Genomic DNA, 23,804 nt, shown 5'->3' on the forward strand with positions numbered 1-23,804 from the left:
GAAGTTAAAAAAAATGAAAGTCGAGACTTATTCAGAATTTATACGAAGAACGGAGAAGGGCTTTACGCTGGAAATAGCTCTTGGCTATTTAGCCGACTAAACTCGTATATACCTCAGGCTGATTCCCTCGCCTCTCTCATCGTTCCAGTATCGTCTATGTTTTTCTTTCTTCCGCTCTTCTTTCCGTCTCATTCGTTTTTCCTCACCTGTTCACTTTGCACGTTTCGCGATTCGCGACGTTCCACCGTCGCGAGTTGACGTCTCGTTAAGGATCGCCTGGCACTTTGCGTTTCTTTCGCCTTCCTTTCTGCCTCGCTAATAAAAAGAAAGGAAAAAGGAAGGGAGCGAAAATGATGAACAAGAGAGGAGGATTCAGGAATTCGCATTGTCTCCTCCAGTGATAAACGATATTTCTTTTGAGGAGGATCTAGATCAAACAAACTTTTTCCTCCGCTTTGTTGTTTTTTCCGTGAACTATTCGCAGAAAGTTGATAAAAAATATCGGGGCGTGGGCGATACGCTTTTAATTGGAATCGTCGCATTATTATTTCAGGCGTTGCCGAAATATTGGACAGCTTTTGTCCTGCAACTGTGTTCTAGCCTCGAAAATCGCGAAAAAGGAAACGAACCTTCCACCCGACGACAATGGCGTGTCCTTCGATATTTTTACGAGCTTAATTTGAGAAACCTGGAGGTCGCGTAAGAAATGTAGAAACGTAATTTCTTGTCCCCGAGATTTTTATACACCGTTTAACTTTCGCGAGTCAGCGAGCGTAACATATGTCCGCTGTCATGTCACTGTTACTTTAGAATATTCCATGTGAATTATTACGCGAAGCAACGAACCAGTTATACATATCGAGCCTCGGATTAATTATTTATCGCATACTGGACGAAACGTAACGAAAGACTAATTTTACGCGACACTCGACTGGCTTTTATTTTTTCGTTATAGGTTGATTCGTTCCAATTGGATCTCTGTTCTACGCCTCTGTCGATTTCATATCGATCGAGGAAGATATTCGAAAAGTGGAGCGAACGATCTTTCGCGCGGTTAAACTCGTAATGTTTTTCCGATTCAAGGGGCAAATCCTTCCAATTCTTCTAATTTTCGTCTCATTGTTTACCAAAGACAATAATTGGTATTCGTGCTTTGACGAGAATACTGAATCCTGTGTCTTTAATTATTACTCGATCGCGCGGTGTTTCGAAAATATGCTTGACCGGGCACGATCGTGTTGCAGAATTCGGTAAACTACAAGCAAATTCGTTGCTCAAATTTATCACTGTACATTTAAATGTGCACGGTAATCAGACGCGCATACACCTGGCTGACCTTTGACTTATCGTTAGATATAAGCAGAATAACCTCGAACGCCCACGTAAATACATTAATAATTCACAATTCTATTTGAAGTTTTGGCCAACGAATAACGACCACTTTGATAAAATCGGTCACTCCATGTTTCGCGAAAACATATTTAACCGCTCGTGCGTTGAAAACTCGTGGTCAAATTCTCCAATGTAATCTGTACGTATCTATGTTCGTATGCAAGAGTTTCCACATAAAATTTGGCACTGTTACAAATTCTACGCACTGGTGGAAATTGTATACAATATTTTTGCGATACAGAAAAGTAAAGGAGTAATACCAATGCGACTATACGTTATCTTAAGTTAATGCAATACAATGTGTACTGTATCGTACGGCGACACCGATATCCGGCAATGCAATCTGACCGTACAATCTGGTCATACAATCTGGCCACGCTGCTTGACCAGTAACTCGACAGTATCAGTCGTAGATATGTCGTTCGTCGAAGATAATCTATGAACGATAACGGCTGAGATCTCACTTCCGTCTTTGAATTAGAAATTGATTTCGATTTTTATTTTAATTTGCGTAACAGTCGATATTGGACAGAAATTTTTTGTTTGTCATCCCTATCTGTAACCTTTTATCGTGTTCAAGGAGAGTTCGACAAGTAAAACATGTTCTAAAAATGTTGGAATAAACGAACGCATATCAAGAATTACTTAGCATACATAACGAGAGCGTTGCTTTCTCATTTTTTTCTGAATATTTAACCCGTATGAAGTTTTTCCCTCAGAGAAGATAATTTTGAACATTCGTTTGTATTCTAGTTGCCAGTCATCAGAAATCTCAAGGGAAGCAAGCATAATTAATTTCGGTATCGAGATATTAAAGCTCTCGGTTAGTTGGCAAACTCGGCTTGTTAAATTTAATTAAAAATCCATGATTATTTCTTATTGTTGGTTATTTAATTTTAATTTCGTATTTATATTTCAAGAAGAGCATAAAGGTAGGAGAAATCTCACGTTTCCCCTTTTCTATCGCTCTTTGAATCGTGTAAAGTAAATAGCAAAACTTTTACTGCTTCCCCATTCCTTTGTCGACTATAAGCAAATAATATCGCGCAACTGTTACGATGAAACTCGAATCAACGTAACTCAACTTCCTTTCAAAATGAAGAAAATACTTCAACGAACAGAAACTAGATCCAGACAGAAATGAACGAACAGGAGCTATTTTCATAAAAATTTTGCATCGAGACATTGTCACGATTTTTATGTTCATAGCAAAAAGTAATTTCCAAGTACCGTCGATGTATGCAACACAAAAGAATATGAAGGAATATCTGCCGTCAAAATTGAAAACGAGACCTGCGAATATTCTCAGATTTTCTCGCGTGACACTCAAACCGAACATTTCGTTGAAGTTGGTGACACGCGTACGAGCACACACTTCCTCAAAGTAGCGAAAAAAAGAACGGAATGCGTTGGAAATGCCTACACCTGGGGCTTCGAATTTCATTGGGACTTTCAACTTTCCATCCCACTAATTGGCTTTCTCAGTGAATACACGTGAAATTCTCCCGTTTCCCGAGCTGCCCGAGCACCGTACAGAAGGTACAAAGTTTTCGTTCGTTCTTATTTAGCGCGATCGGCTCTATGGCTTTTTATCCTCCGCTCTGTCTGCCCTTTTGCTCTCTGCCCTGTGCATCCTCGCCACATAAAATACATCATAAACGCGCTACTTTTTACAGAAATCCGCATAATCACATAGCAGCGACTAAATTTCACTTTGTTTCTATTTCCAGTGGATTGCCGAACTTTTTGATTCTAAAAGCGTTACGAAACGACGACTGTGTCGTTATGGATAAAACGAAGAATACGTCACCGCATTTTGACGAGCTCGCTATTTGCTATTTATTAAGAAAATATACACGCAATTTCCATTTTACGGCATATGCGGCAACTCAATTGAGTTATAAATATATAACACCCAGATGAACGAGAGTTTGTTTGAGTTTTAAAAATACGACGGTTTACACGCATTTAATGCAAACAGAGAATAGTTGGTTCGATCAGTTGCGAGATTTTCCATAAAATGGCGAGTTCCGTGAATAACGCAGCTGCGTTCATTTCCAGGGCAGCAAACTTATAATGAAATTTTGGCTTTGATAGCTTGCACAATAGATTGGCCTGCTTCGTAAACTAGTCGGTGGATTTCCATGCGATTCGAATCAATATGATATCAAAGATGTCTCTCTCTTTTCGTGGTATACCGTTCTAGATAAAGAAATCGTTTATTCTAAAAACCGAGAGGCTCTCAATTACGCTTGAAGGGAAAGCTTCGTTTTGCCTATTCATTCAATGAATCTCACTTCAGATTTCAACGACGTTAATAACCAGTCTATCGGCTACGTCAAAAGGAACCCAAAACTATCCCAATATTTATGAATGGAAGAACATTAATGTATCGGATTCTAGCAAATATGAGATTCGAAATAATAGAATCGATCGATTTTCTCTCCCCTTGAGCAAATTGGAATTTTTCTGCTATGAAAAGTACCAATGCCGTTCAAATAATTCGTTTGTACCTGCACGAGACGCCGCGCTTCTCTTCGTTCAATAGGAAAGAATAGAAGGAAGATGAAAATGTTTTACAATCTCTATCCTATCGACTGAAGCTGAAGATAACAATTTTGCAGGTTCGTAAGGGTTTACGGATCGATAAAGCTAGCGTACTTTTCCACGTGCGTCGAGAACGCAAAGATCGCTATGCGCTTTTGTTTCTTTTTTCGCTCTCGACCACGAGAAAGCAGGCTTCCATTGTTCGTTGTCGTTCCCCGGTGATCCCGTTTTTCGGTAATGCTGAGCTCGCGACACGCGACGCAGCCTCGGCATGGCCTACAGCCAACGCATGAACAGCCAAGGCGTTGTATTTCACACAGTTAAGATCGGTCACCATTTGGATTCCTTTGTTCAACGACACTGTACATAATGAATTTTGCTCGTTAATCTTTATTATCGATAATAATAATAAATTTGGTGAATTTGACGAATCTTCGATTTATGTTATCATCGTGAATCGTTGATTCCGCTCTCGAAGCACACGCGAGATTATGATTTCATTTTCGAATGAAACATGTCACGTTTTCCTTCATGAATACGTGTACCTGCTTCATCTGCAACGAATAAAAGATCGATCAGCGCGACGCTATCAATTAAATACACGTCCTTGCATAGAAACGAAGTTTAAGTTTCGTAGGTTTAATTAATTCGAGCAGCTCGAACGCCTTGAAACGAGTTCACTGGGCCACTAGTTAATGTATGCCGATCCACAAGGAATCGGTAATTCCCTACGTAGACCGACGCGACGGCTCCGGTATGCTGTTTGCGGTACCCAAATGCAATATACCAGAGCGTATCTGTCGCATACACGTGCTGTATCTCTCGCTTCCGTGTACCCATCAGCCGGCTACCTTGGTAAATGCGGTTAGGAAGAGATCGAAACTGTTGTCGTTCGAAACGTAATTGCCAGCAACCTGGCGTTCACGCGTCAATTATTATCCGATGCGTTCAATTTCGTCGTGTGTATACGTATATCCATATCCTTTTGTATATCCATACCATGTTTGTTCTCGTTCGCGCTCGTCCTCGTCCTCGCTCTCAACTTCACGCGAGTAGCTTGTCTTCGAGTATCCTCGACGGAGAAACGGGAAGCTTCACTTTGACACACGGGATTTGTTACACCGAGCTGTTCCTGACGTTACTCGGGCATCGTCGTAAAATATACGCGAGCACGTTCATACTATGCAAATGAGATTGCTATATGCTATCCCGAAAATAAAAATAGAGGGCAGTGAGAGAGACGAGCCGAATAGGGCTAGGTGTATAGAACAAGGTAAAAGAACACCGGGGTAGTAGTAATTCAAGCCTATCTGTGTATCATATACATACGAGTTATGTATATTCCTCTCTCTGTTCGTAAAGGCTAGCCGAATCGCGATCAAAAGCCGTTTAACCAGCAAAAACAAAACGCTTGATGTTTGGTCGAATTTTATTCAATTTTATTCCAGTGCAACGCCGCCGTTGGCGTGAAAGCGTTCTTCGATATGATGCACAGCGGACCGCACAAGGTGATGCTATTCGGAGCAGCTTGCACGCACGTCACAGATCCCATCGCTAAAGCATCGAAGCATTGGCGTCTCACGCAGGTAAGTTAGAAACTTTGATAAGCTCTAATTTTCTAGCATTACGACATGAATGTGATAACGAATTAAATTCCTTAGGATTGCGCCGCGTCGCGCTTACAGGATAATTGAATAACAATGGTAGATCTGTTAATGAATTTTTGATAAATTTGACTGACATTTGCTGAATCTTATAGCGAATTTTTTGACGAACCTGTTAGTAAATCTGTTAATCGGTCTTTCGATAAATTTTTTGATGGATGGTCAACTTGTTGGTCAATCTAGTTTCTGAATGTTTGTTCGGTATTAAACAAGTTTAACTATAGTTTCGTTAGCTGCTGAAACGAATACTTGTATTTCCTATTGAATATCTTTGAATATTGAATACCTTTTGCAAACAGCCATGATGATATCTTCGCAAAGATGTATTTGTGGTAGTGAGGGTGAACGTGCGAGAATAGAAAGTTTAGATTACTAAGGAGTTCCCACTACCAAGGTCTGGGATGTCCAGTGTGCAATTCAAGTTACCAGACTTCACAAGGGTGTAACTTATAACACTCAACTTCGAGAATTCTGATCTTTGTTCGAGAGAAGAGTGTCTGCATCGCATCGATCGTTGTCTTTGACACCCTTTGTCAGAACTTTAACGAACCGAATTCCTGACGAGTTATTGCGAATTCCTACGCTCCTTTCTCACCTTAATCATCCTTGTCGAATCTTCTTTGTTGCAGCTTAGCTACGCAGACACGCACCCGATGTTTACGAGCAATAGCTTTCCAAATTTCTTTAGGGTGGTGCCTTCCGAGAACGCGTTCAACGCTCCCCGCGTGGCGCTTTTAATGCATTTCAATTGGACCCGGGTCGGTACAATTTATCAAAACGAACCGAGATACGCTCTGGTGAGTATTTAAAATTTTACGAAAATATAATGAAACGTGATACACGCGCTACCGGACACTGTCAAACATTTCGTCAAACCCGCGCCATCGCGAAACTTCACCAACAAATCGTTCAAACTTGCGCGCTTCTTTCGTATCTCTTGTACCTTCGTATCTTCCCGGTTGTTGCATCCACTGTGTACAATTACAATTTACCTATGCTTACAATTTTACCCGAATCGTTAACAATCATAACAATTGATATTCGTAACCAAAAAAAAGGTCGAACTATCATTTTATTTGCTGAAAATGCAATAAGCCTCGCTCATCTCTTCCAACTCGAGCATCTCGATATTACGACGATATAAAATATAAAATTATAGTGTGATATTCGATATACGGTATCGTATACCAGCGAGAAACTTTTTATTTGTATTTACAGGCACACAATCGGCTGCTCACAGATCTGGATGACTACAGCATGGAAGTAGTGGAGTCGCAAAGCTTCGCCACCGAGGTGACCACGGCGCTCGAGAAGCTAAAAGAGAAAGATGTTAGGATAATTTTAGGGAATTTTAACGAAGCGTGGGCTAGACGAATATTCTGCGAAGCGTATAGGTGCGCGAACCTATATAATTACAAAATTATTTATTGAATATCACGAGAAGACTATGGATAGTTATGCAAATTAATATCTTTGTGAATACAATTCAATAAATGAAACTTTCTTGGCAAAAAAGCATTCGCACATCATTATATTATGTTTTGTGTCGCTTCATATGTCTACAAAAATTTGATGCTATTAAAATGAAGATGCTATTAAAATGATGCAGAACCTTATAAAAAAATTTCATTGTGTGCCAATACTTTTTGTAGTCACTAAAAACAAAGACTTTACATTAGATATTTTATTCAATTTTGCGTGTAACATAAATATGCATTTTTGCACCTTAAAGTTTCATAAACAGACCCTGAATCTACCGAAGCATATTGCGTTTGCAGATTTGGCATGTTTGGGAGAAAATATCAATGGGTGATCATGGGAACGTATGCTAATGACTGGTGGATGCATTCTGGGGGCGGATGCAATTATACTAATCTTGTGGAAGCTCTGCAGGGTGCTATATTAACTGACCTGCTGCCGATCAAGACGGAGGAGCAGGAAACCGTAGCTGGAATCGTAAGTACCAGTCATACCAGTAGAAATTCAATCGCGTGCTGTCAACATTCTTCTTGATTTTCTTTAGACAACCGAGCAGTATCAGTTCGAGTATGACTCGAGACGAGGCGGGGAGTATTCCAGATTCCACGGATATACGTACGATGGTATATGGGCGGTTGCTCTAGCTATAGAACACGTGGCAGGCAAGATAACACATCACCGTCGCAATCAGACCATGTCGGATTTCAGATACAGAGACGAATTTTGGGAAGAACTTTTTCTCGAAGCTCTGAAAAACACCAGCTTCGAAGGTGTCACGGTCAGTATGAAGCCACGATCATTCAAATTAGGTCCTCTGTAAGTCTATCTAGTCTCTATTTAAAGGATCGTGTGTGCATAATTTTCCAGGGACTCGTACGTTTCTATGATAACGAAAGGAGAGCGTATATTCTGTTGAAACAGTTTCAAAGTGAGTATGAGACGCGACGATGTCGCTAACTTGCGAGATTCGTGTGCGTTTTCTTCTATCACAGGAGACAGAGAGGTAAAGGTCGGCGAATTCAATGGCATGACAGGGGTTCTGAATCTGTCCAAGGGCGAACCCTTGGTTTGGGGAGGAAAATCACCACCAAAAGATCGAACGCTTCACATCATCGAGCAATCGACCGTAAATATTACGATCTACGCCCTGCTCGCTTCCGCGGCTAGCGTGGGTATCACCATGGCGGCCATTTTTCTCGCCATCAATATCAAATATAGAAATCAAAGGTGATTATGCGATAAAGGGATAGTTCCTTCGTCTCTCTTCTCGCGAACTTCATCGTGGGCTCGTTCTGCTCGTCTTTTTGACATGAATCGAATCGAAGAGCACGGAATTAAGATGCACGGGTAAAAGGACGATCATATTCTTTTAAACGAGAAAAATCGTACCGTTGATTGTTTTTTTTTTTTTTTACCTCTTCTTTTTACCCGTACAGTCGCGATATTCTCTTTCCCTTCTCATGTCCGACGTTCGATCATCTTCGACGTTTCAGATACATAAAAATGTCATCGCCGCATTTAAACAACCTCATTATCGTCGGATGCATGCTGACCTACAGCAGTGTAATTTTCCTTGGGTTAGATTCGCAGCTGTCCAGCGTAACGGCATTTCCCTACATTTGCACCGCCAGAGCATGGCTATTGATGGCTGGCTTTTCCTTGGCCTTTGGTTCCATGTTCTCGAAAACATGGCGAGTACACTCGATATTCACCGATGTTAAATTGAATAAGAAGGTGAGTCGACCGGTTCGTGGTCTGCGTTTTTCATCGTAATGTCCCTTACGTTTTTCCTTTAGGTGATAAAGGATTACCAGCTGTTCATGGTGGTCGGTGTATTATTGGTTATCGATTTGGGAATTATGACGACCTGGCAGGTTGCAGATCCATTTTACCGAGAAACGAAACAAATGGAGCCTTATGTAAGCGCAACAATATCTATCCAATATACCGAGGTGAAAATATGGCGCATAAAAAAGTACGAATAGCGTGAGTTACTTCTTCCGTTTCAGCCTCATCCTTCCAGCGAAGACATCATCATAATACCAGAAAATGAATACTGTCAAAGTAATCGAATGACCATTTACTTAGGATGTATATATGCATACAAAGGTGTCTTGATGGTAGGTAAATGCTTACCGAACGATCCATTCGAGAGACAGCGTCGACATGATTACAAATTTTTCTCAAGTAATAGAAAGAAAAATTAATAGCGAAACGAAGAATGTTACACAACACAATTTTTTATCTTGTAGATATTTGGCGCGTTTTTGGCATGGGAAACCAGGCATGTTAGTATTCCGGCGTTAAACGACAGCAAATACGTCGGAATGAGTGTATACAATGTTGTGATCATGTGTGTCACCGGAGCAGCTATAAGCTTCGTGTTGGCTGACAAACAAGACGCCATGTTCATTATGTTGGCGATATTCATAATATTCTGCAGCACCGCTACTCTATGCTTAGTTTTCGTACCAAAGGTACGCAAGTTTTAAAACGCAAATTCTTATGTATTTATATCTTTTACTTCATACTATTATATTATTATTATTTTGTCGTTTTGTTGGTAAAAACAAAGCTAACGATTCGTTTTCCACGTTAGCTGATAGAATTGCGAAGGAATCCTCAAGGTGCGATAGATAAACGAATCAGAGCCACACTCAGGCCAATGTCGAAGACGCGAAGGGATTCGAGCATCACCGAATTGGAAGAACGTCTGAAAGAAGCCACGCTGGCGAATCAAAAGTTTCGTAAGCAACTGCTAGAAAAGGATTCAGAACTTCAGGTAAACGAGTGAGACAATTCAAGCAAAATAGCCATTGAATGAACAATTGTATTGATTGCAGATGTTTCTAAGGAGGATCGATGATCAAACTGCATCGAATACGCAAGAAGCGATGGACAGACTGACGGTTCCGAGACAAGAAGGCACAACAGTGAAAAAAGAGGGTAAGCAGGGCACAATTGTATTGCTTCTTTTCGATATTCTAGCACGTTATACCCTATCCTATTGATGCCCTTTTATCTTATCCTAGGTCTATCCGTTACGACAGAGACAACGGACATTTCGATGTCGATGTGCAGCCTAAACTCGACTACCACATCTCAACCGGAAGGCGGCGACTACACGAATTCAACCGCAACTGAGCATCAAATTGGCAAGTGCGTGTACGATCTACGCGTTTAACATCGTTATATTATTATATTGATATTAAAGCAATGCTACCGATAAATTTATATTCACGTTTTTTCTCTCCCAGGAAAAAGACATCTTTCTCGAAGGTACCGGCAATCGCGATCGATAGCGAACGAGTTCCTTTGGTTCCTGAAATGCAAGAGATCAAGAAGGGGACCGTAGATAGCTCGACCTCGGCTCCACCCTCGGTATTGAAACATGCGGACGACTTCGGCCGTAGAAGAAGTCGTTCGTCCGGACCTGGAAAAGAGAGCGAGCCTCTTCTTACCGAAAGGAGTCCGGACTCACGACCGGATGCTGGTAAAACAAATGTCGAATTCGTCCCGGAAATTGTCGAAGAAGGAGACGCTATTATCCTCGAAGAGACTGAGATACCCAGACATGGAAAGTCGATCAGATGTAAAGACGATCGTAGGTCCAGACTCCCTACACCTCCGCCGACGAAAAATGTTTCGTTTGGTGAACTTCATGAGCAGAACTACCTCGAGCAGGCGATTCTGCCTCCTCCACTGCAATTCGTGCCCAAACATCGACATTCTGGTGAGAGGTCGACTTCTATATATTGCGCAAAATTGGAAAGAAGTCCCTTGAGTCTTCTCGACCAATCTACTGATTACTTCCTTCCCGCGTTTCGTGTGATACAATGTTACATGATCTTATTTGTAAATGTGAAACTTTCGACCAATATGTGGGTCTGATTTTATAATCGTATTGGATTTATTGGAGATAACCAATCAGCACTTCCTTCCAGTTCTCCTCAGTACTTATTGATCCTACGATTCTCGCGATGAGTTCGGGCAAGTTCTCACTTCCAATCACTTTCGTTTCATTCTAGTTGCGGCGACAAACGCATCCGCTCATCACTCTCTAAAAAGGAGATCGTCCGTAAAAAGTAACGGAATGGCTCATTCCCATCACGAGTTGTTTCAAACCCGGAGGACTAGCGTACCGGCCAACTGCATCAGCTATATTTCGACTGAAAACGTATCCAAATCCGAAGCAACGGAAATCTCGCTGAATTCTGGCCTCGATAAATCTTACGTTATCGGCGAGTGCGGTCATCGTCGGGCGTTACTTTCTGGTACTGGATACCGCTGCGAGAAACACGGTGGTCGAAGACACTCCCGGACGATGTTGAACGGCTCGGCAGAAACTCCGCCTCCACCGCGAAGGCAGAGAAAGCACTATGATTCTCAAAACGCAAGTTCTCCGAGTGTGCCCGCTATGGTCAACGCGAGTTACTCCGATACAGGTGAGTGATGCCACTCTTTGTGCTACTCCGTCATATTGTCGTATTTCGATTTTGATAAAATCCTATACTACTCTTTAGTAATTGCAAATTATAATAATTGTAAAACTATTTCATAATGATTAAAAATAGAAGAAAACCGTAACCTAGCATTTTAATGGATTTGGAATAAACATTTTCGTGCTCCATGTATTTGCAGAGAAATATGAAGGATCCATGTCAACGATCATCCAGCGGTCAGTGTCCGAGAGATCGCGAGAAAAGTGCCCTAGGCTGCGAAGCGAGGGTCACGCGATGATCGAGTGCCCGCATCGCGCCACCCGCCGAATACGAGAATGCAGACATACCGAGTCGAAGCTACGGCAGCAGGCTCGCCTGGAATACGTGCAAAGTACGCCAAATGTCGCTACCATTCACAATAACAAATTTGCAAGCGCGAATCCTCGCGGGGGTGGCAGTGGCGGTGGCGGTGGCAGTGTTGCGGCTGGAAGTGCGAACGGACCGGGAACAGCCAGCTCCGTGACCGGTAGCAGTTCAGACGTTGTTGGTGGTTCCGCTGCGAACGTTTCGAAAATGTATAGTGCCGTGTCGGACGGCGAATTGCTCGATCTAGCGATCTTACCGATTTTTCAGAAGCTGCTCACCGAGAGGCACAAAAGTTCCTCGAGGGCCGGCTACGGCGCTAGTGTAGCCAGCTGTCCGAATATATCTATCAAATGCGACATCGTTGAATACCTTTAACGATCTTCCAACGATTAGTTTCGAATTTCGTCTGGTGATCTCGTTCTCTATCTTTTTCCCTTTATTCCTCTTTCTCTCTTCACGGCCTTAAGACGCGTCATCAACTCGCGAAATGCGTTCCCTGACGGCCGAGACTATGACATCTTTTTTCGCGAGCAATCATCGTTCCTTTCTCGAGCCTGCCTACCTTTGCGATACTCTCGCGGACGTTTGAACGAGCAGCAGCGCTGCTATTTCGAATGTAAATGTATACAATTCACGTAAATGTATACAAATAAGACGCTATGTTATTCATAAGTCATCGGACGCTTCGTATGTTTCTTACATAGAGATATATATGAACGTTGTAATTGCAAAAAGAAGTTGACATTTATTAATCGTTTTTATGATAAGAAAATTATACTATGTTTTAAAGATCTTATTATAAAATATTTTAATAAACGTTATGTTTCAAATTGACGAGGGACTGATGACTTATGGATAGGAGTCCTATCATAGGACTAAGTGGGAATAAGCGAACGTTACATTCCTATGCGGACGGAAAGGAAACGATATCGAAGGACTAACGAGAGGATGCCGGCCTCTGTTCGACGCTCGAGAATCTTTTAGCCTTTCGGTTAACGAAACGAATCGAACGAATCGCTCGCGATATTCTACGAACAAGTTTTACGGAAATCTACAGCGTCTGCACTGTAACGATTACTCTTCTGAACCTTTGCCATTTTCGTTTCCTCGTCTCGATTCTCGTTCCGACGACGAAACGTCGTACAAAACGATACAGCCACATGACGCCTTTGCGTCCACGAGAAAACGGATGTCACAGCGACCTATCGTTCCGAAAGCCCCCCGTTCCAAAAGCGGAGCCCCGTTTTTTATAACAAATTACATGAAAGCAGTTTGTCATACGAAAATAAAAAAATAACGTTGCATCGATTCGGTCGATAAGAAAGAATAGCCAGTATTGAAATGAACGTAGAAAAAAAGGGTGTTAGCGTATGCGTCTAATCTAACTCTATCATTGTAAGCGTGCGTAATCGTTTTAAATAATTTTATAGCGTACGAAATTCGTACAATCGCTGTTTAGCAAATTCGAAGAATAGACGTACGAGTCGAAAAATTTCGAACCGTTTTATAGGATTTTTCCCTCGCGTTTCGAGGGAGATAACTTTTTTTTACGTTATACCAAGAGTCTCTTCTTAAAAAAGAAACAGAAAAAATAAAAAAGTACAAAAAAAAACGAACAAAAAGGATTAAAGGGAAAAGAAAATGAAAAAAATATATCACGTATGTTGATTTTTGCCGCAAATACGCGTTCGCGTCATATTAAATCATATTTAACGAACTTCTTACTACTGTACTGACGCGAATTAATTCTAAACTGATTGTTATCAACTCCTGAGACAGCTCAAAACACACTAACACATTGACATGAAAAATAAATAAACAAGTGAAGCATACAATAAGCGTTCACAATAAGAGGCTTTTAAAAATATTGCCCTTGTCATGATCTGAAAATGTATTCGCTTTTTCACGATAAACGGCCGGCGTCTTTTTGTTGACGAAATATATCACAATGTAAGCAATTTGCGGGCAAGTTCTAAATGTGATCTAAATGCCTAGTAAAAGGAATCGATGAAATACTGTATTATCTTTTCGTTCCGCGTATTTTATCCTAACCCATTTTCCTCTTCTTCTCTACCCCGCGCTTTCTCTGTTTCTCTTTCACCTTCCTTCCTTGTTCCATATTGTTTCATTCGTATCTTTTCTCCTTCTGTTCTTCTATACGTATTTTTTTTTTTTTTTTTTTTTTTTTTTTTTTTTTTTACTAAAATCTGAAACAGCCTACGATAATCGAAAAGTCGAAAAAGCGTCCGGATATTTGGAAAAGCGTATTCTCTGAGAGCCTAATGCTCGTCACAGAACCTTCATTGTGTGGTTACGCGAGTCTTGTATATAACTATCGAAATAAATGTCATGTTTACAGGTAAAAATAGGCATTTATTATGTAACATGAATTATACCCGCTTCATACTTTTTAAGACAGTTTACAAGCAGGCGTAACTCCTCTTTTTAACTATAAACACACTTATCTTTGTACGTTGTGTCACAGTAATTTTCAATCGTTTGCGAAACTCGCGATGCACGAAACATCGAAATTTGAAAACTTTGGAAAAATTTCGATAATTTAAAGTAATTAAGTACGAGTCGATACTAACAGGTCAATTATATTAAATTTTATCAATAAAGTTGATTCATTCGTTTTCCACTATCTTACGTTCTTTAAATGTAAATCTACTCATTACGATCGATATCTATAATTCTATACTAAAGAAGAAACAGTTAATGAAGTTGTATACACATCATAAATACAACGCAGTTGTCGTTTTCTATCGTACCTCTTCTTATTTACGAAATTTTCTTAGAAATATGAAATGGGCTGCTTTCCTTTGATATTATAAAGAAATGTAGATTCTACAAATAATCCCAAAGCTAGTTGGCATTGTCTAGGAGAGATTTAACGTATTTTATAATAGAGCAATCTGCTAATATAAAGTAAATACAATTTAATAAAACGGTGATTTGATACTGAATTGATCGATCAACGAGACGATCCAATTACATACTTACATTCACTTTGTTTCTCAACACCGCGATGTACATATACAGATAGTATCGCACAAAAGAATCGTTATTCGAAAGCTAAAAAGCTACACAAGATAAATTAGATTAAACATAATTGATAAAGTGTCTGATTCTAATAGAATGATAAGATTACGTCGAATGGAATCTAATCAAATAATAAATAACAATAATTAGAAGGAATCTAAACAACAATTGGTATTCTTAGCACATAGTAGGTATGATTGGATTAATAACATATACATACATATATGCGTGCATGTGTGCTTTATCACATGTTTAACCTCTTATATACCAGATCATTACGTACACGTTTTGTGAAAAATATTTATTTATAAACTCAACGAAACGATAACGACACATATAATGTGTAACGATAATTTGCTTTGAATAACATACGAATACATTATATACACATTACTTCGTATGATACAAGAAATCAACGCGCATGTGCACATTTCTCATACAGCCACTCAAGGCAACTAACCTCGGCACTGTGCCGACACCAACAAGAGGCAGTAGTGTTCCAACTAATGTACGTGTTGGACCAGTTACGGTAGGTAGAGAGTAGTCATGTTGCGGTTGCTAAAAAACGTTCAATTATCACGATACTTATCCACTGCTGCCAGACCGGCACCAGAGAGGAATCCTGCGATTCTTTATACAGGAGTAAGTATTGTTTCTTATTGTGCGTGTGTGTATATTGAGTCTCTTTTATTTACAGAATTTTTATACCTAACATCTGCAGAAATCTATCTTACGATTTCTTGAAAGATCTTTCTCCTCGTGTGGATCTTCGTTAAAGTAACAGATTTTCCTAAAAACAGAAGATTTATATTTCTTTTACATATAACAATCAAAGATCTTTGTCCATTAATTCGTTGTACCTAATACATTTAGAAAAATAAATGCTTCTCACTTTTGCTTCACACTTATACATAATGTACTATAGTGCAAATGTCTATTGTTACGTATTGTTACAGAAATCAAAGACAAAAGATTTATTTTAAAATTTGTTTTAGAAGCGAATAAAGGTAGATTAGATAAAGGCTTAATAGCAATTGAAGATTAATAAAAAAAAACACGACGAGTCACATTTTTCATTTTATCAATAGTATTCTTAGAATTAATTTTTCGAGTTAAATATTTTTGCGACCAAGAAGCAAAAAAAGCTGATATGTCATGTTTCTTTCATGTTCGATGATTTATCTATAATTGTTGCATTTAAATAAGTACTATAGCCTTAACGAAGTTTTTAAGACATTGCGAAATTTATTCAGATAAACATAATCGATAATCAAGAAGTTTATGTCGCAAACCATTAACGTATTTTCAGAATTCGCAATTTTTGCTTTCAATTATTTATCTTTTCAACGTGGTTTCTTCCATGGTCTTCTTCATACGCCTAAATATGATTACCTATGATTCGTATATTTAAGATAAGAATAAGTGATATTGTTAAATAACAATAACGATGATTATAAACAAAACATGTCTCATAGATGTTTATTGAAAGAATATTATCTATGGAAATTCATATTAGTCTGAATATTCACTCGTAGATTTATTTGTGATTTTAGTGAGGAAATTTATTTGTTATTTTACCTTAGATATTTATTGATAACGAATGGCACCGGTCAAAGTCTAACAAAACATTTCCCACAATAAATCCTGCAACTGGTGAAATTATCGCGGAGATACAGGAAGGTGATGCTGCTGATATCAATGTAGCTGTAAATGCAGCCAATAAAGCGTTTAAATTGGGTTCGCCATGGAGAACTATGGACGCTTCGGAACGCGGCGTATTATTGAACAATTTGGCGGATTTAATACAACGTGATCACGCTTATCTCGCGGTAAAAATATTTCTGCACTGCATGAAGTACTGTTTATAGGAGCAATTACTGATAAAATTTAAAATCTCTATATGTATCAGTCTTTAGAAACGCTAGATAACGGGAAACCATACTCGGCAGCGTATGAGTTTGACATTCCTGGAGCTATAGCAACATTGCGATATTACGCAGGATGGGCTGATAAAAATCATGGCAAAACAATTCCCATCGATGGAAAATATTTAGCTTATACTCGTCATGAACCGGTTGGCGTTTGCGGTCAGATTATTCCATGGAATTTCCCCATCCTTATGATGGCCTGGAAGCTAGGCCCTGCTTTGGCTACTGGTATATAGTTGAATAATACCTTTTCATATAATATAATATTTCTTCTTCATATAATAATTCCTCAATAATAGTTATGATACTAGATATGAGTTGACTGATCAAAAATGTTTAAGTTGTGTTCACACGTAAGAGTACGGTTACAGTATTATGCGTATTATATAACAATAATGGACCTCTGTAATTGCAAGTAATTACATTTTTTGGTTTGTAGGAAACGTTATCGTATTGAAACCAGCTGAGCAGACGTCTCTAACAGCTCTGTATATAGCTCAATTAACCAAAGATGCTGGATTCCCTAGCGGAGTAGTCAACGTCGTTCCTGGTTACGGTAAAGCCGGTGCTGCGCTAGTTGCTCATAATTTAGTTGATAAAATAGCATTCACTGGTTCCACTGAAGTTGGAAAACTGGTACAGCAAGGTGCTGCGATGAGCAATTTGAAGAGAACCACGTTAGAACTTGGTGGAAAATCGCCAAATATAATCTTGAGAGATGCCGATCTTGACCATGCTGTGGAAACATCTCACTTTGCACTATTTTATAACATGGTAGTGCTATATTTTTTTAGAATAAAATCTATTTCTATAAATTTACTACTGCGTTATATTTTTCCATTAGGGTCAGTGTTGTTGCGCTGGCTCGAGAACTTATGTAGAAGATGATATTTACGACGAATTCGTGGAACGAAGTGCAGCACGCGCTAAATCTAGGGTTGTTGGCGATCCGTTTGACGAAAACGTGGAACAGGGTCCACAGGTACCTAATCAACTCCAAGACAAAGTCAAAATGAAGACATTACTTTCATTACGTTCATAAATTAAATTCAATTTTTTCTACATTTTACCTCTTGTTTTATCGACAGATCGACGAGGAACAAGTAAATAAAATCATGTCCATGATTGAATCAGGTAAGCAGCAGGGAGCAAAGCTGATTTCTGGTGGTACGAGGGTTGGTGATAAAGGCTACTTTGTCGCACCTACGGTATTTGCCAACGTTGTGGATCACATGACCATTGCTAAAGAGGAGGTGCATATGAATTAATAGAGATATTTCTTACATACTTCTAAATCGCAACAAGCATAGTATCTACAAATATTTGCTTCAGATCTTTGGGCCAGTTCAACAAATTCTCAGATTCAGCAGTTTGAACGAAGCTATTACACGCGCTAATGCTTCCGAATACGGACTAGCAGCAGCAGTATTTACAAAAGACATCGATAAAGCAAATTATATCGTTCAAGGACTCCGTGCTGGCACTGTATGGTACGTTAGACAATATTTTAAACAACTTTTTTCCAATTTCCTTTTTTTTTATATTATTCACTATATGTTCTAGGGTTAACACATACAACGTTCTAAAACCCCAAGTACCATTTGGCGGTTTCAAAATGTCGGGACATGGAAGAGAACTCGGAGAATACGGTCTCGATGCATATACCGAAGTAAAAAGCGTCGTAATGAAACTTAATCAGAAAAATAGTTAAAATGGTTCATTTTAAGTTTGTTTTTAATTATTTTTTGCTAAAAATTATGTCATTTTATAATTTTTGTACCATTATACTATTTTTTTAGTATTATTATTAAATAGTTATTAAACAAACATTATTAAATAGTTGAAATATAAAATGAGAAAAACTTCACATATTTACCTGCTAAAAAATAGAAATGTTCAAGAATAAAATTGCTGGAAGCAAGAACTAAGTATTTTAAATATGAATGTATTTTTGTATAATTTGTATCATTGAAAAAATGTAATGTTATTTTAGAAATAAAAAAACAGAACATACAAATCTCGCGGGCGTGCGTTTCAAACACCATTGTACAATTTACAAAAATATAATTAATAAATAATTTAATCTTTTTATATACATTTGGTATTTCGTAGAGTTTCTATGCTTTCAACCCTGACGGAAACTGTATAACACTGGGGTCGTTATTGTTACGATATTTTTAAGTATATTCGCATATGTGACCGCAACCAGTAGGACATTGTCGATTGCAACTGAACCATTCGTTCATATGAACAACATGACCACCATGTGTACAGCCCTGGCACCATGCGTAAATTCCTCGAACAACCTATATATATGCGAATACAGTTATAATGATATAAGAGCGATCGTAATTTAATAGCTCACCTGATGACAAACCGAGCAGAGTGCATGATGAGACGTATGACATCGATCGCAAAACCACGCTGCACGTTGTAATGGCTTTGAACAAGCTAAGCAACACGTGTGTATTACGGTTGATTGTTGATTTAATTGCGACACGGATGGAATCCAGACCGATTGAATAATCTACCGATACATACCAACTTAATTGTGTTTTCCATACGAATATTATTAAGATGTTTTAATAAGAATTTGTCGCTAACCTGTGTAGCCACGTTCCAAAGTTTAAATCTTGCAAGCATATCTAAGTATTCTAATATCCAATGTTCTTGAACAGCAGTTTCGATGTTCAAGTTTTTTCGTTTTTCTCCTAACGCGATAAGAATTGACGCAGAAGTTTGTATGTCTCTAAGAGCGGCATGGTGCTTCAAAGCTTCTTCGATCAAGTTCGTAGGATCCCAAAATTGTGGTTTAGGTATATTCGAGACTATTAACTGACTTGGTTGATCTTCGATCATTAACGAAGCACAGTCTTCGTTAATATCTGGTGGATGATTTGGAAATTGTTCCGGTGGTGGAGATCTGTCCTTTATTTCGTGTCGCAAAGGAAACGCTTCTTTGGACAGTGTCCAATCGTTATCGTTATTTATCATATTATGCATGTAACTGGAAGTATATTCCATAGTCATAGGTTCGAATTCGCTTTCTCCAAATAAGAAATCTCCTTTGGATGGACCTTTATGATCAATAAACGCTCGTCTGTAGCTAGATATTATCACATAAAAAACAATGTAAATATACCAGCTACAGTAAACATAGCATGTAATATTTTCCATTAATATAGTTAATATTACCTAGGTAGCATAGACCCTATAGAATGTTGGTTTTCTGGCGTTTCATCCGTCTCTGTCTCATCGTCACCTCCGCTAGTTGCACCTGTTACTTCTCCTTGTAATGACTTTACATCATTTTCATGTACTTGAAAAAGATATTGTAAACATCGTTAAAAGTCTGTAAAACTTTAATTACTCGTGAAAATTATAGTTAAAGACCGATTGTATTACTTAAGAGCATACTGATATCTTTACCTGTATTTGATTGATCTATACCAGATCCGATTGTAATTTGTGCTAAATTTAGTGTATTCACTATATCTTCTTTGGAAGCAGTTGGAGGTGTTTTTAAAATAGCTCCCAGAGGATTCGCGTATAAAGTTTTTATAATATTCCACACCGTACTAATCTAATTGAAGTTGATTTTGTGCATTAATAATATAATACGAGCGTGAGGTACAATGATTTTAAGTTGAACGACTGCATACATCATTTCTACCGGCATTTCTGGCAATGGTGGCATTATGATCGCAAATGTCATTTAATCTCCCAGAAAGCAAGTAACCTTCTGCACAAGCTCTAAACCACTTTGGTTCCCGTGGCATATTTATAGCAAATCTATGCATAACGCTAGATGCCATACAAAACGTATCATTTGTAGCTGGTGTCTTCCTATAAATAATTGTAGAATTATATTCATTGACTTATTTTTCAAGATTATTTTTAAATAGTAATTTTATTAACCTCATTATATTAGTTAATTGTTTCATTGTAGTTGTAACATGAACATTTACTTTACAAGCATATACAATGTCTCCTTTCGGATTCAATGCAATCCCTTGCGGATTCGCCTTACTTGCAGGTCTGGTTGCATCTTTGAACACATGATGATATAGTGTGCAGTCCTACAGAAGAATATTCTGCTAATACCCTTCAATAATATAGGCAATACTTTACTATAAATATTATAATGTTATTACCCTGCTTGTTGACAAGAAAGACTGTGGATTGCCTCTCCATGCAACACCGGTCGGAACGTCTTTATGTTCATTGAAACTTGCGAAAGGTATATAAGGCCTACGAATATCCCATACATTTATACTACAATCTACTACAAGAGCACAACTGGATATATGATATTTTCTTTGAGGTCTCCATTTTATACGACCTACTGATGCAATTGTATGTATAATATAATCACAACTAGGTTTACCTAATAAGTCCCAAACCTGCAATTTTCCATACATTAGTTTTGATTCAAATGAGAAATAACATATAGTTACAATAACCTTAATAGTCTTATCTCTAGAAGCAGTTGCAAGCCAAGCAGTTTCAGGATGCCAATCACAGGCAAATATGGGACCACTATGGGCAGTGAAATGTTGAAAGTAACGGTCTGGTTTGCGTAAGTCCCATTGTTGCACGTGGCCATTTTCAGAAACAGCGGCAAAGGTATGAGGTGAATGAGGGCAAAACTGCACATCTCTTACTGATTCTGTATTACTGAAATTAACAATATTATCTAATACTTTTCAATATACATATGTTGAAATATTTCTTAATCATGTATTTACCTATAAAAAGTTCTAGTAGCTTCTTTTATTCTCAAATCAAAGCATTTCATAGTACCATCTTGAGAACCTGATATCAACCACATAGGTTCTGTCATATGGAAACTGACTTTATTTACAGTCCTTTTATGGTCGATAAAAACATGTTCCTGCTTGGATCTGGATGACTTATTTAAGTTCCATACTACCACTGCACCATTTGTAGCTGCAGTAGCTAATATATGATCTGAGAAAAGAAATCACCCATTATCTCTTGACTTTTTAGACAAAATAAAGGAGAAAGATCAAAATTTACCATCGATAAGATTCCAAGCAACATCATTGCAAGAAAAATTTAAATTTAAATTTTTCCCAACACGTAGATTACAAGCTTCTTCAAATCTATCTTCTAATAAAGTAAATATTTTGAAAACTGTAATGCAAAATAATTAATCAGTCATCATTTCTTCAGTAATTAACACTTTGACTGCCATGTTGGTCATATATGACTGACCACGGTTTCTCCTGTGATGCCATGGTCATTGGTGACCGGAATGCTTGAACTTCTTACAATTGTAAAAATTGAATGAAAATTGACAGTTAGGACATTTTGAATATAACTGATAAATAGAAGATACTTTGAAATAAAAAGTGCCCCATTGAACAATTAAACATTTTTATTAGAACATCAATAAAAAAAATGAGAACAAACCTTGCATCTAACAGTGCAATGTATTAAAACACTGTGGCGTCCTGAGCAAAACATATGATTTCAGTGTGGCAGTCAAAGTGTTAAATAACTTAATATTTTATGATTAAATAAATACCATTATAAATAATAAAATAATTTACCATTGCGACCTGCTATAACAACTTGACTGTTATCTTTATTAAGAGCTAATGCATTTGCTGGGCCTTCTTGAGTAATACATACAGTTTTGGAAATCATGATGAAATTCTTTTAAATATATCTTTTTAGTTTGTCAACCACAATGTATCATATACATAAATAAATATATTTAATTTGCACAAATTTTTAAAATATTCGTGTACAAATTATCTCACTATTCCATACCTTAGTAAATAGAACAAATACGCATAGATGAATTTATTAGTGATAACAACATCGATACAGACTACAATATTAAGTCACCTTTTTTAATTCCTACATTTTATTAAATTCCAATTATGCTATACATATTCTTTTCACAACAACTGCTTATAGATATATTTGAAATATACACAATGTATAAAAAGTTTTTGTGTATACTGCATACTAGGCATGAGTAAGGAATAGGAAGATCGCCGATGGAATGTGAAAAAATCAGTAAAAACTAAGAATAAGGGTCTCTAGTGGTCAATAGCTGAACCATCTTTCTTCTACGGTGCTCTTGATGAAAAGAACGAGTATACACGGCGTGACCGTATTAATATAGCGTTATTTCCAAAGATCGGCCAGATTATGCCACCTGCTATGTTGTCATATTCTCCTGAAGCAAAATAGCAAAATCGACTGAAAACATTTTTGGATAGTCGAAGATTTTGGTTTCTATAAATTCTTGGAATATGATATCATTTCTAAGAATTGATAAAATTGTGCTATATCTTATGTTATCATGTTCTCCTAATAATCGCTATTTAGCCTGTTAAATTTCTCATTTGAACGGCAAATTTTTTGCTCTCTGACTTTGCCAGAAAATGATGTCATTTTTTATAACTTATTCCCAAAAAGGAAAGAATTTAAGGATTATAGATTGGAATGATTTTAAATGCGTTGTATATTTGTAAAATAAAATAGTTTTATCCAATGGAATTTGAAAATTTACAATAATTGTTCAATTTTACAATGAGTTCGTAGTATGAATGATCATTAAGTACCTGATTTTGGACAACTTAATAATAAGGAAATAAGAGTGCTCATGCTTATGGTTTCAGTTGTTCACGTACTAGAGTTGCCCTCCAACGGCAAAGTGTTGATGTTGTTCTACGTTAGCATATACAAGGACTTGTTTAGCATCACCACAAAGTATATTCGCTATGATTTCACGTTACAAGGGCATATTTCGTTATAAGATTCTACGGGAAAGTTCATACTTTTTTATCCTTCTAAAAATCGTGTATCACAGAAATTATTTATGATGTTAAATCTCGTCTGTAGTTAATTTGTACTTCTGTTTTTATCATTTTTGTAAATGAATTTGCATGCAAAATATATGCATT

General features: G+C 37.9%; 3 protein-coding genes across 7 annotated transcripts in view; 2 read left to right on the forward strand and 1 right to left on the reverse strand.

Annotated features, from left to right (window-relative positions):
- The window catches only part of LOC126925013 (gamma-aminobutyric acid type B receptor subunit 2), an 84,273-nt gene extending 69,739 nt beyond the window's left edge, over positions 1-14,534 (forward strand). For both annotated transcript variants that reach the window (XM_050740104.1, XM_050740105.1), the window contains 17 exons: positions 5,388-5,525; positions 6,233-6,400; positions 6,822-6,997; positions 7,382-7,559; positions 7,627-7,860; positions 7,950-8,010; positions 8,075-8,309; positions 8,576-8,816; positions 8,879-9,001; positions 9,092-9,202; positions 9,335-9,559; positions 9,682-9,864; positions 9,926-10,028; positions 10,115-10,241; positions 10,340-10,815; positions 11,111-11,527; positions 11,724-14,534. In XM_050740104.1, coding sequence (XP_050596061.1) covers positions 5,388-5,525; positions 6,233-6,400; positions 6,822-6,997; positions 7,382-7,559; positions 7,627-7,860; positions 7,950-8,010; positions 8,075-8,309; positions 8,576-8,816; positions 8,879-9,001; positions 9,092-9,202; positions 9,335-9,559; positions 9,682-9,864; positions 9,926-10,028; positions 10,115-10,241; positions 10,340-10,815; positions 11,111-11,527; positions 11,724-12,265 — 3,738 coding nt within the window. In that variant the 3' untranslated portion in view covers positions 12,266-14,534. The remainder of the gene's footprint in view (positions 1-5,387; positions 5,526-6,232; positions 6,401-6,821; positions 6,998-7,381; positions 7,560-7,626; positions 7,861-7,949; positions 8,011-8,074; positions 8,310-8,575; positions 8,817-8,878; positions 9,002-9,091; positions 9,203-9,334; positions 9,560-9,681; positions 9,865-9,925; positions 10,029-10,114; positions 10,242-10,339; positions 10,816-11,110; positions 11,528-11,723) is intronic.
- Positions 14,535-15,355: 821 nt separating this feature from the next.
- On the forward strand, positions 15,356-18,658 carry LOC126925020 (aldehyde dehydrogenase, mitochondrial). The gene is made up of 8 exons (XM_050740123.1): positions 15,356-15,574; positions 16,516-16,761; positions 16,842-17,088; positions 17,300-17,634; positions 17,705-17,842; positions 17,949-18,113; positions 18,193-18,350; positions 18,424-18,658. The coding sequence occupies exons 1-8, from the start codon at positions 15,479-15,481 to the stop codon at positions 18,569-18,571; spliced, it is 1,533 nt and encodes a 510-aa protein (XP_050596080.1). The 5' UTR covers positions 15,356-15,478; the 3' UTR covers positions 18,572-18,658.
- Positions 18,659-18,681: 23 nt separating this feature from the next.
- LOC126925016 (GATOR complex protein WDR24) lies at positions 18,682-23,571 on the reverse strand. 4 transcript variants are annotated; one of them, XM_050740110.1, is made up of 14 exons: positions 23,463-23,571; positions 22,738-23,074; positions 22,437-22,659; positions 21,901-22,017; positions 21,609-21,831; positions 21,324-21,537; positions 21,015-21,263; positions 20,779-20,939; positions 20,523-20,706; positions 20,290-20,443; positions 20,056-20,179; positions 19,465-19,966; positions 19,226-19,387; positions 18,682-19,166 (listed from the first exon to the last, which is right to left on the reverse strand). In XM_050740110.1, exons 3-14 carry the CDS (start codon positions 22,531-22,533, stop codon positions 19,038-19,040), a joined length of 2,316 nt encoding a protein of 771 aa, XP_050596067.1. In that variant the 5' UTR covers positions 22,534-22,659; positions 22,738-23,074; positions 23,463-23,571; the 3' UTR covers positions 18,682-19,037. The 4 variants fall into 4 exon arrangements, with proteins under 4 accessions (XP_050596067.1, XP_050596068.1, XP_050596070.1 ...); XM_050740111.1 differs by having other exon boundaries at positions 22,437-22,555; positions 22,660-23,074; XM_050740113.1 differs by lacking the exon at positions 22,437-22,659 and having other exon boundaries at positions 22,660-23,074; positions 23,463-23,570.
- Between the last annotated feature and the right edge of the window lie 233 nt (positions 23,572-23,804).

Source organism: Bombus affinis, chromosome 15, assembly GCF_024516045.1.
Source record: "Bombus affinis isolate iyBomAffi1 chromosome 15, iyBomAffi1.2, whole genome shotgun sequence".
NCBI lineage: Eukaryota > Metazoa > Arthropoda > Insecta > Hymenoptera > Apidae > Bombus > Bombus affinis.

Coding starts and splice junctions, on each gene's coding strand:
- LOC126925016 (XM_050740110.1), bottom strand. CDS start 22,533: ATGATTTCCAAAACTGTATGTATTACTCAAGAAGGCCCAGCAAATGCA. Junction 21,264..21,323: donor CTAGAGATAAGACTATTAAG/GTTATTGTAACT, acceptor GGAAAATTGCAG/GTTTGGGACTTATTAGGTAA. Junction 19,967..20,055: donor ATAGGGTCTATGCTACCTAG/GTAATATTAACT, acceptor GATAATATCTAG/CTACAGACGAGCGTTTATTG.
- LOC126925020 (XM_050740123.1), top strand. CDS start 15,479: ATGTTGCGGTTGCTAAAAAACGTTCAATTATCACGATACTTATCCACT. Junction 18,114..18,192: donor TGACCATTGCTAAAGAGGAG/GTGCATATGAAT, acceptor TATTTGCTTCAG/ATCTTTGGGCCAGTTCAACA. Junction 18,351..18,423: donor CTCCGTGCTGGCACTGTATG/GTACGTTAGACA, acceptor TATATGTTCTAG/GGTTAACACATACAACGTTC.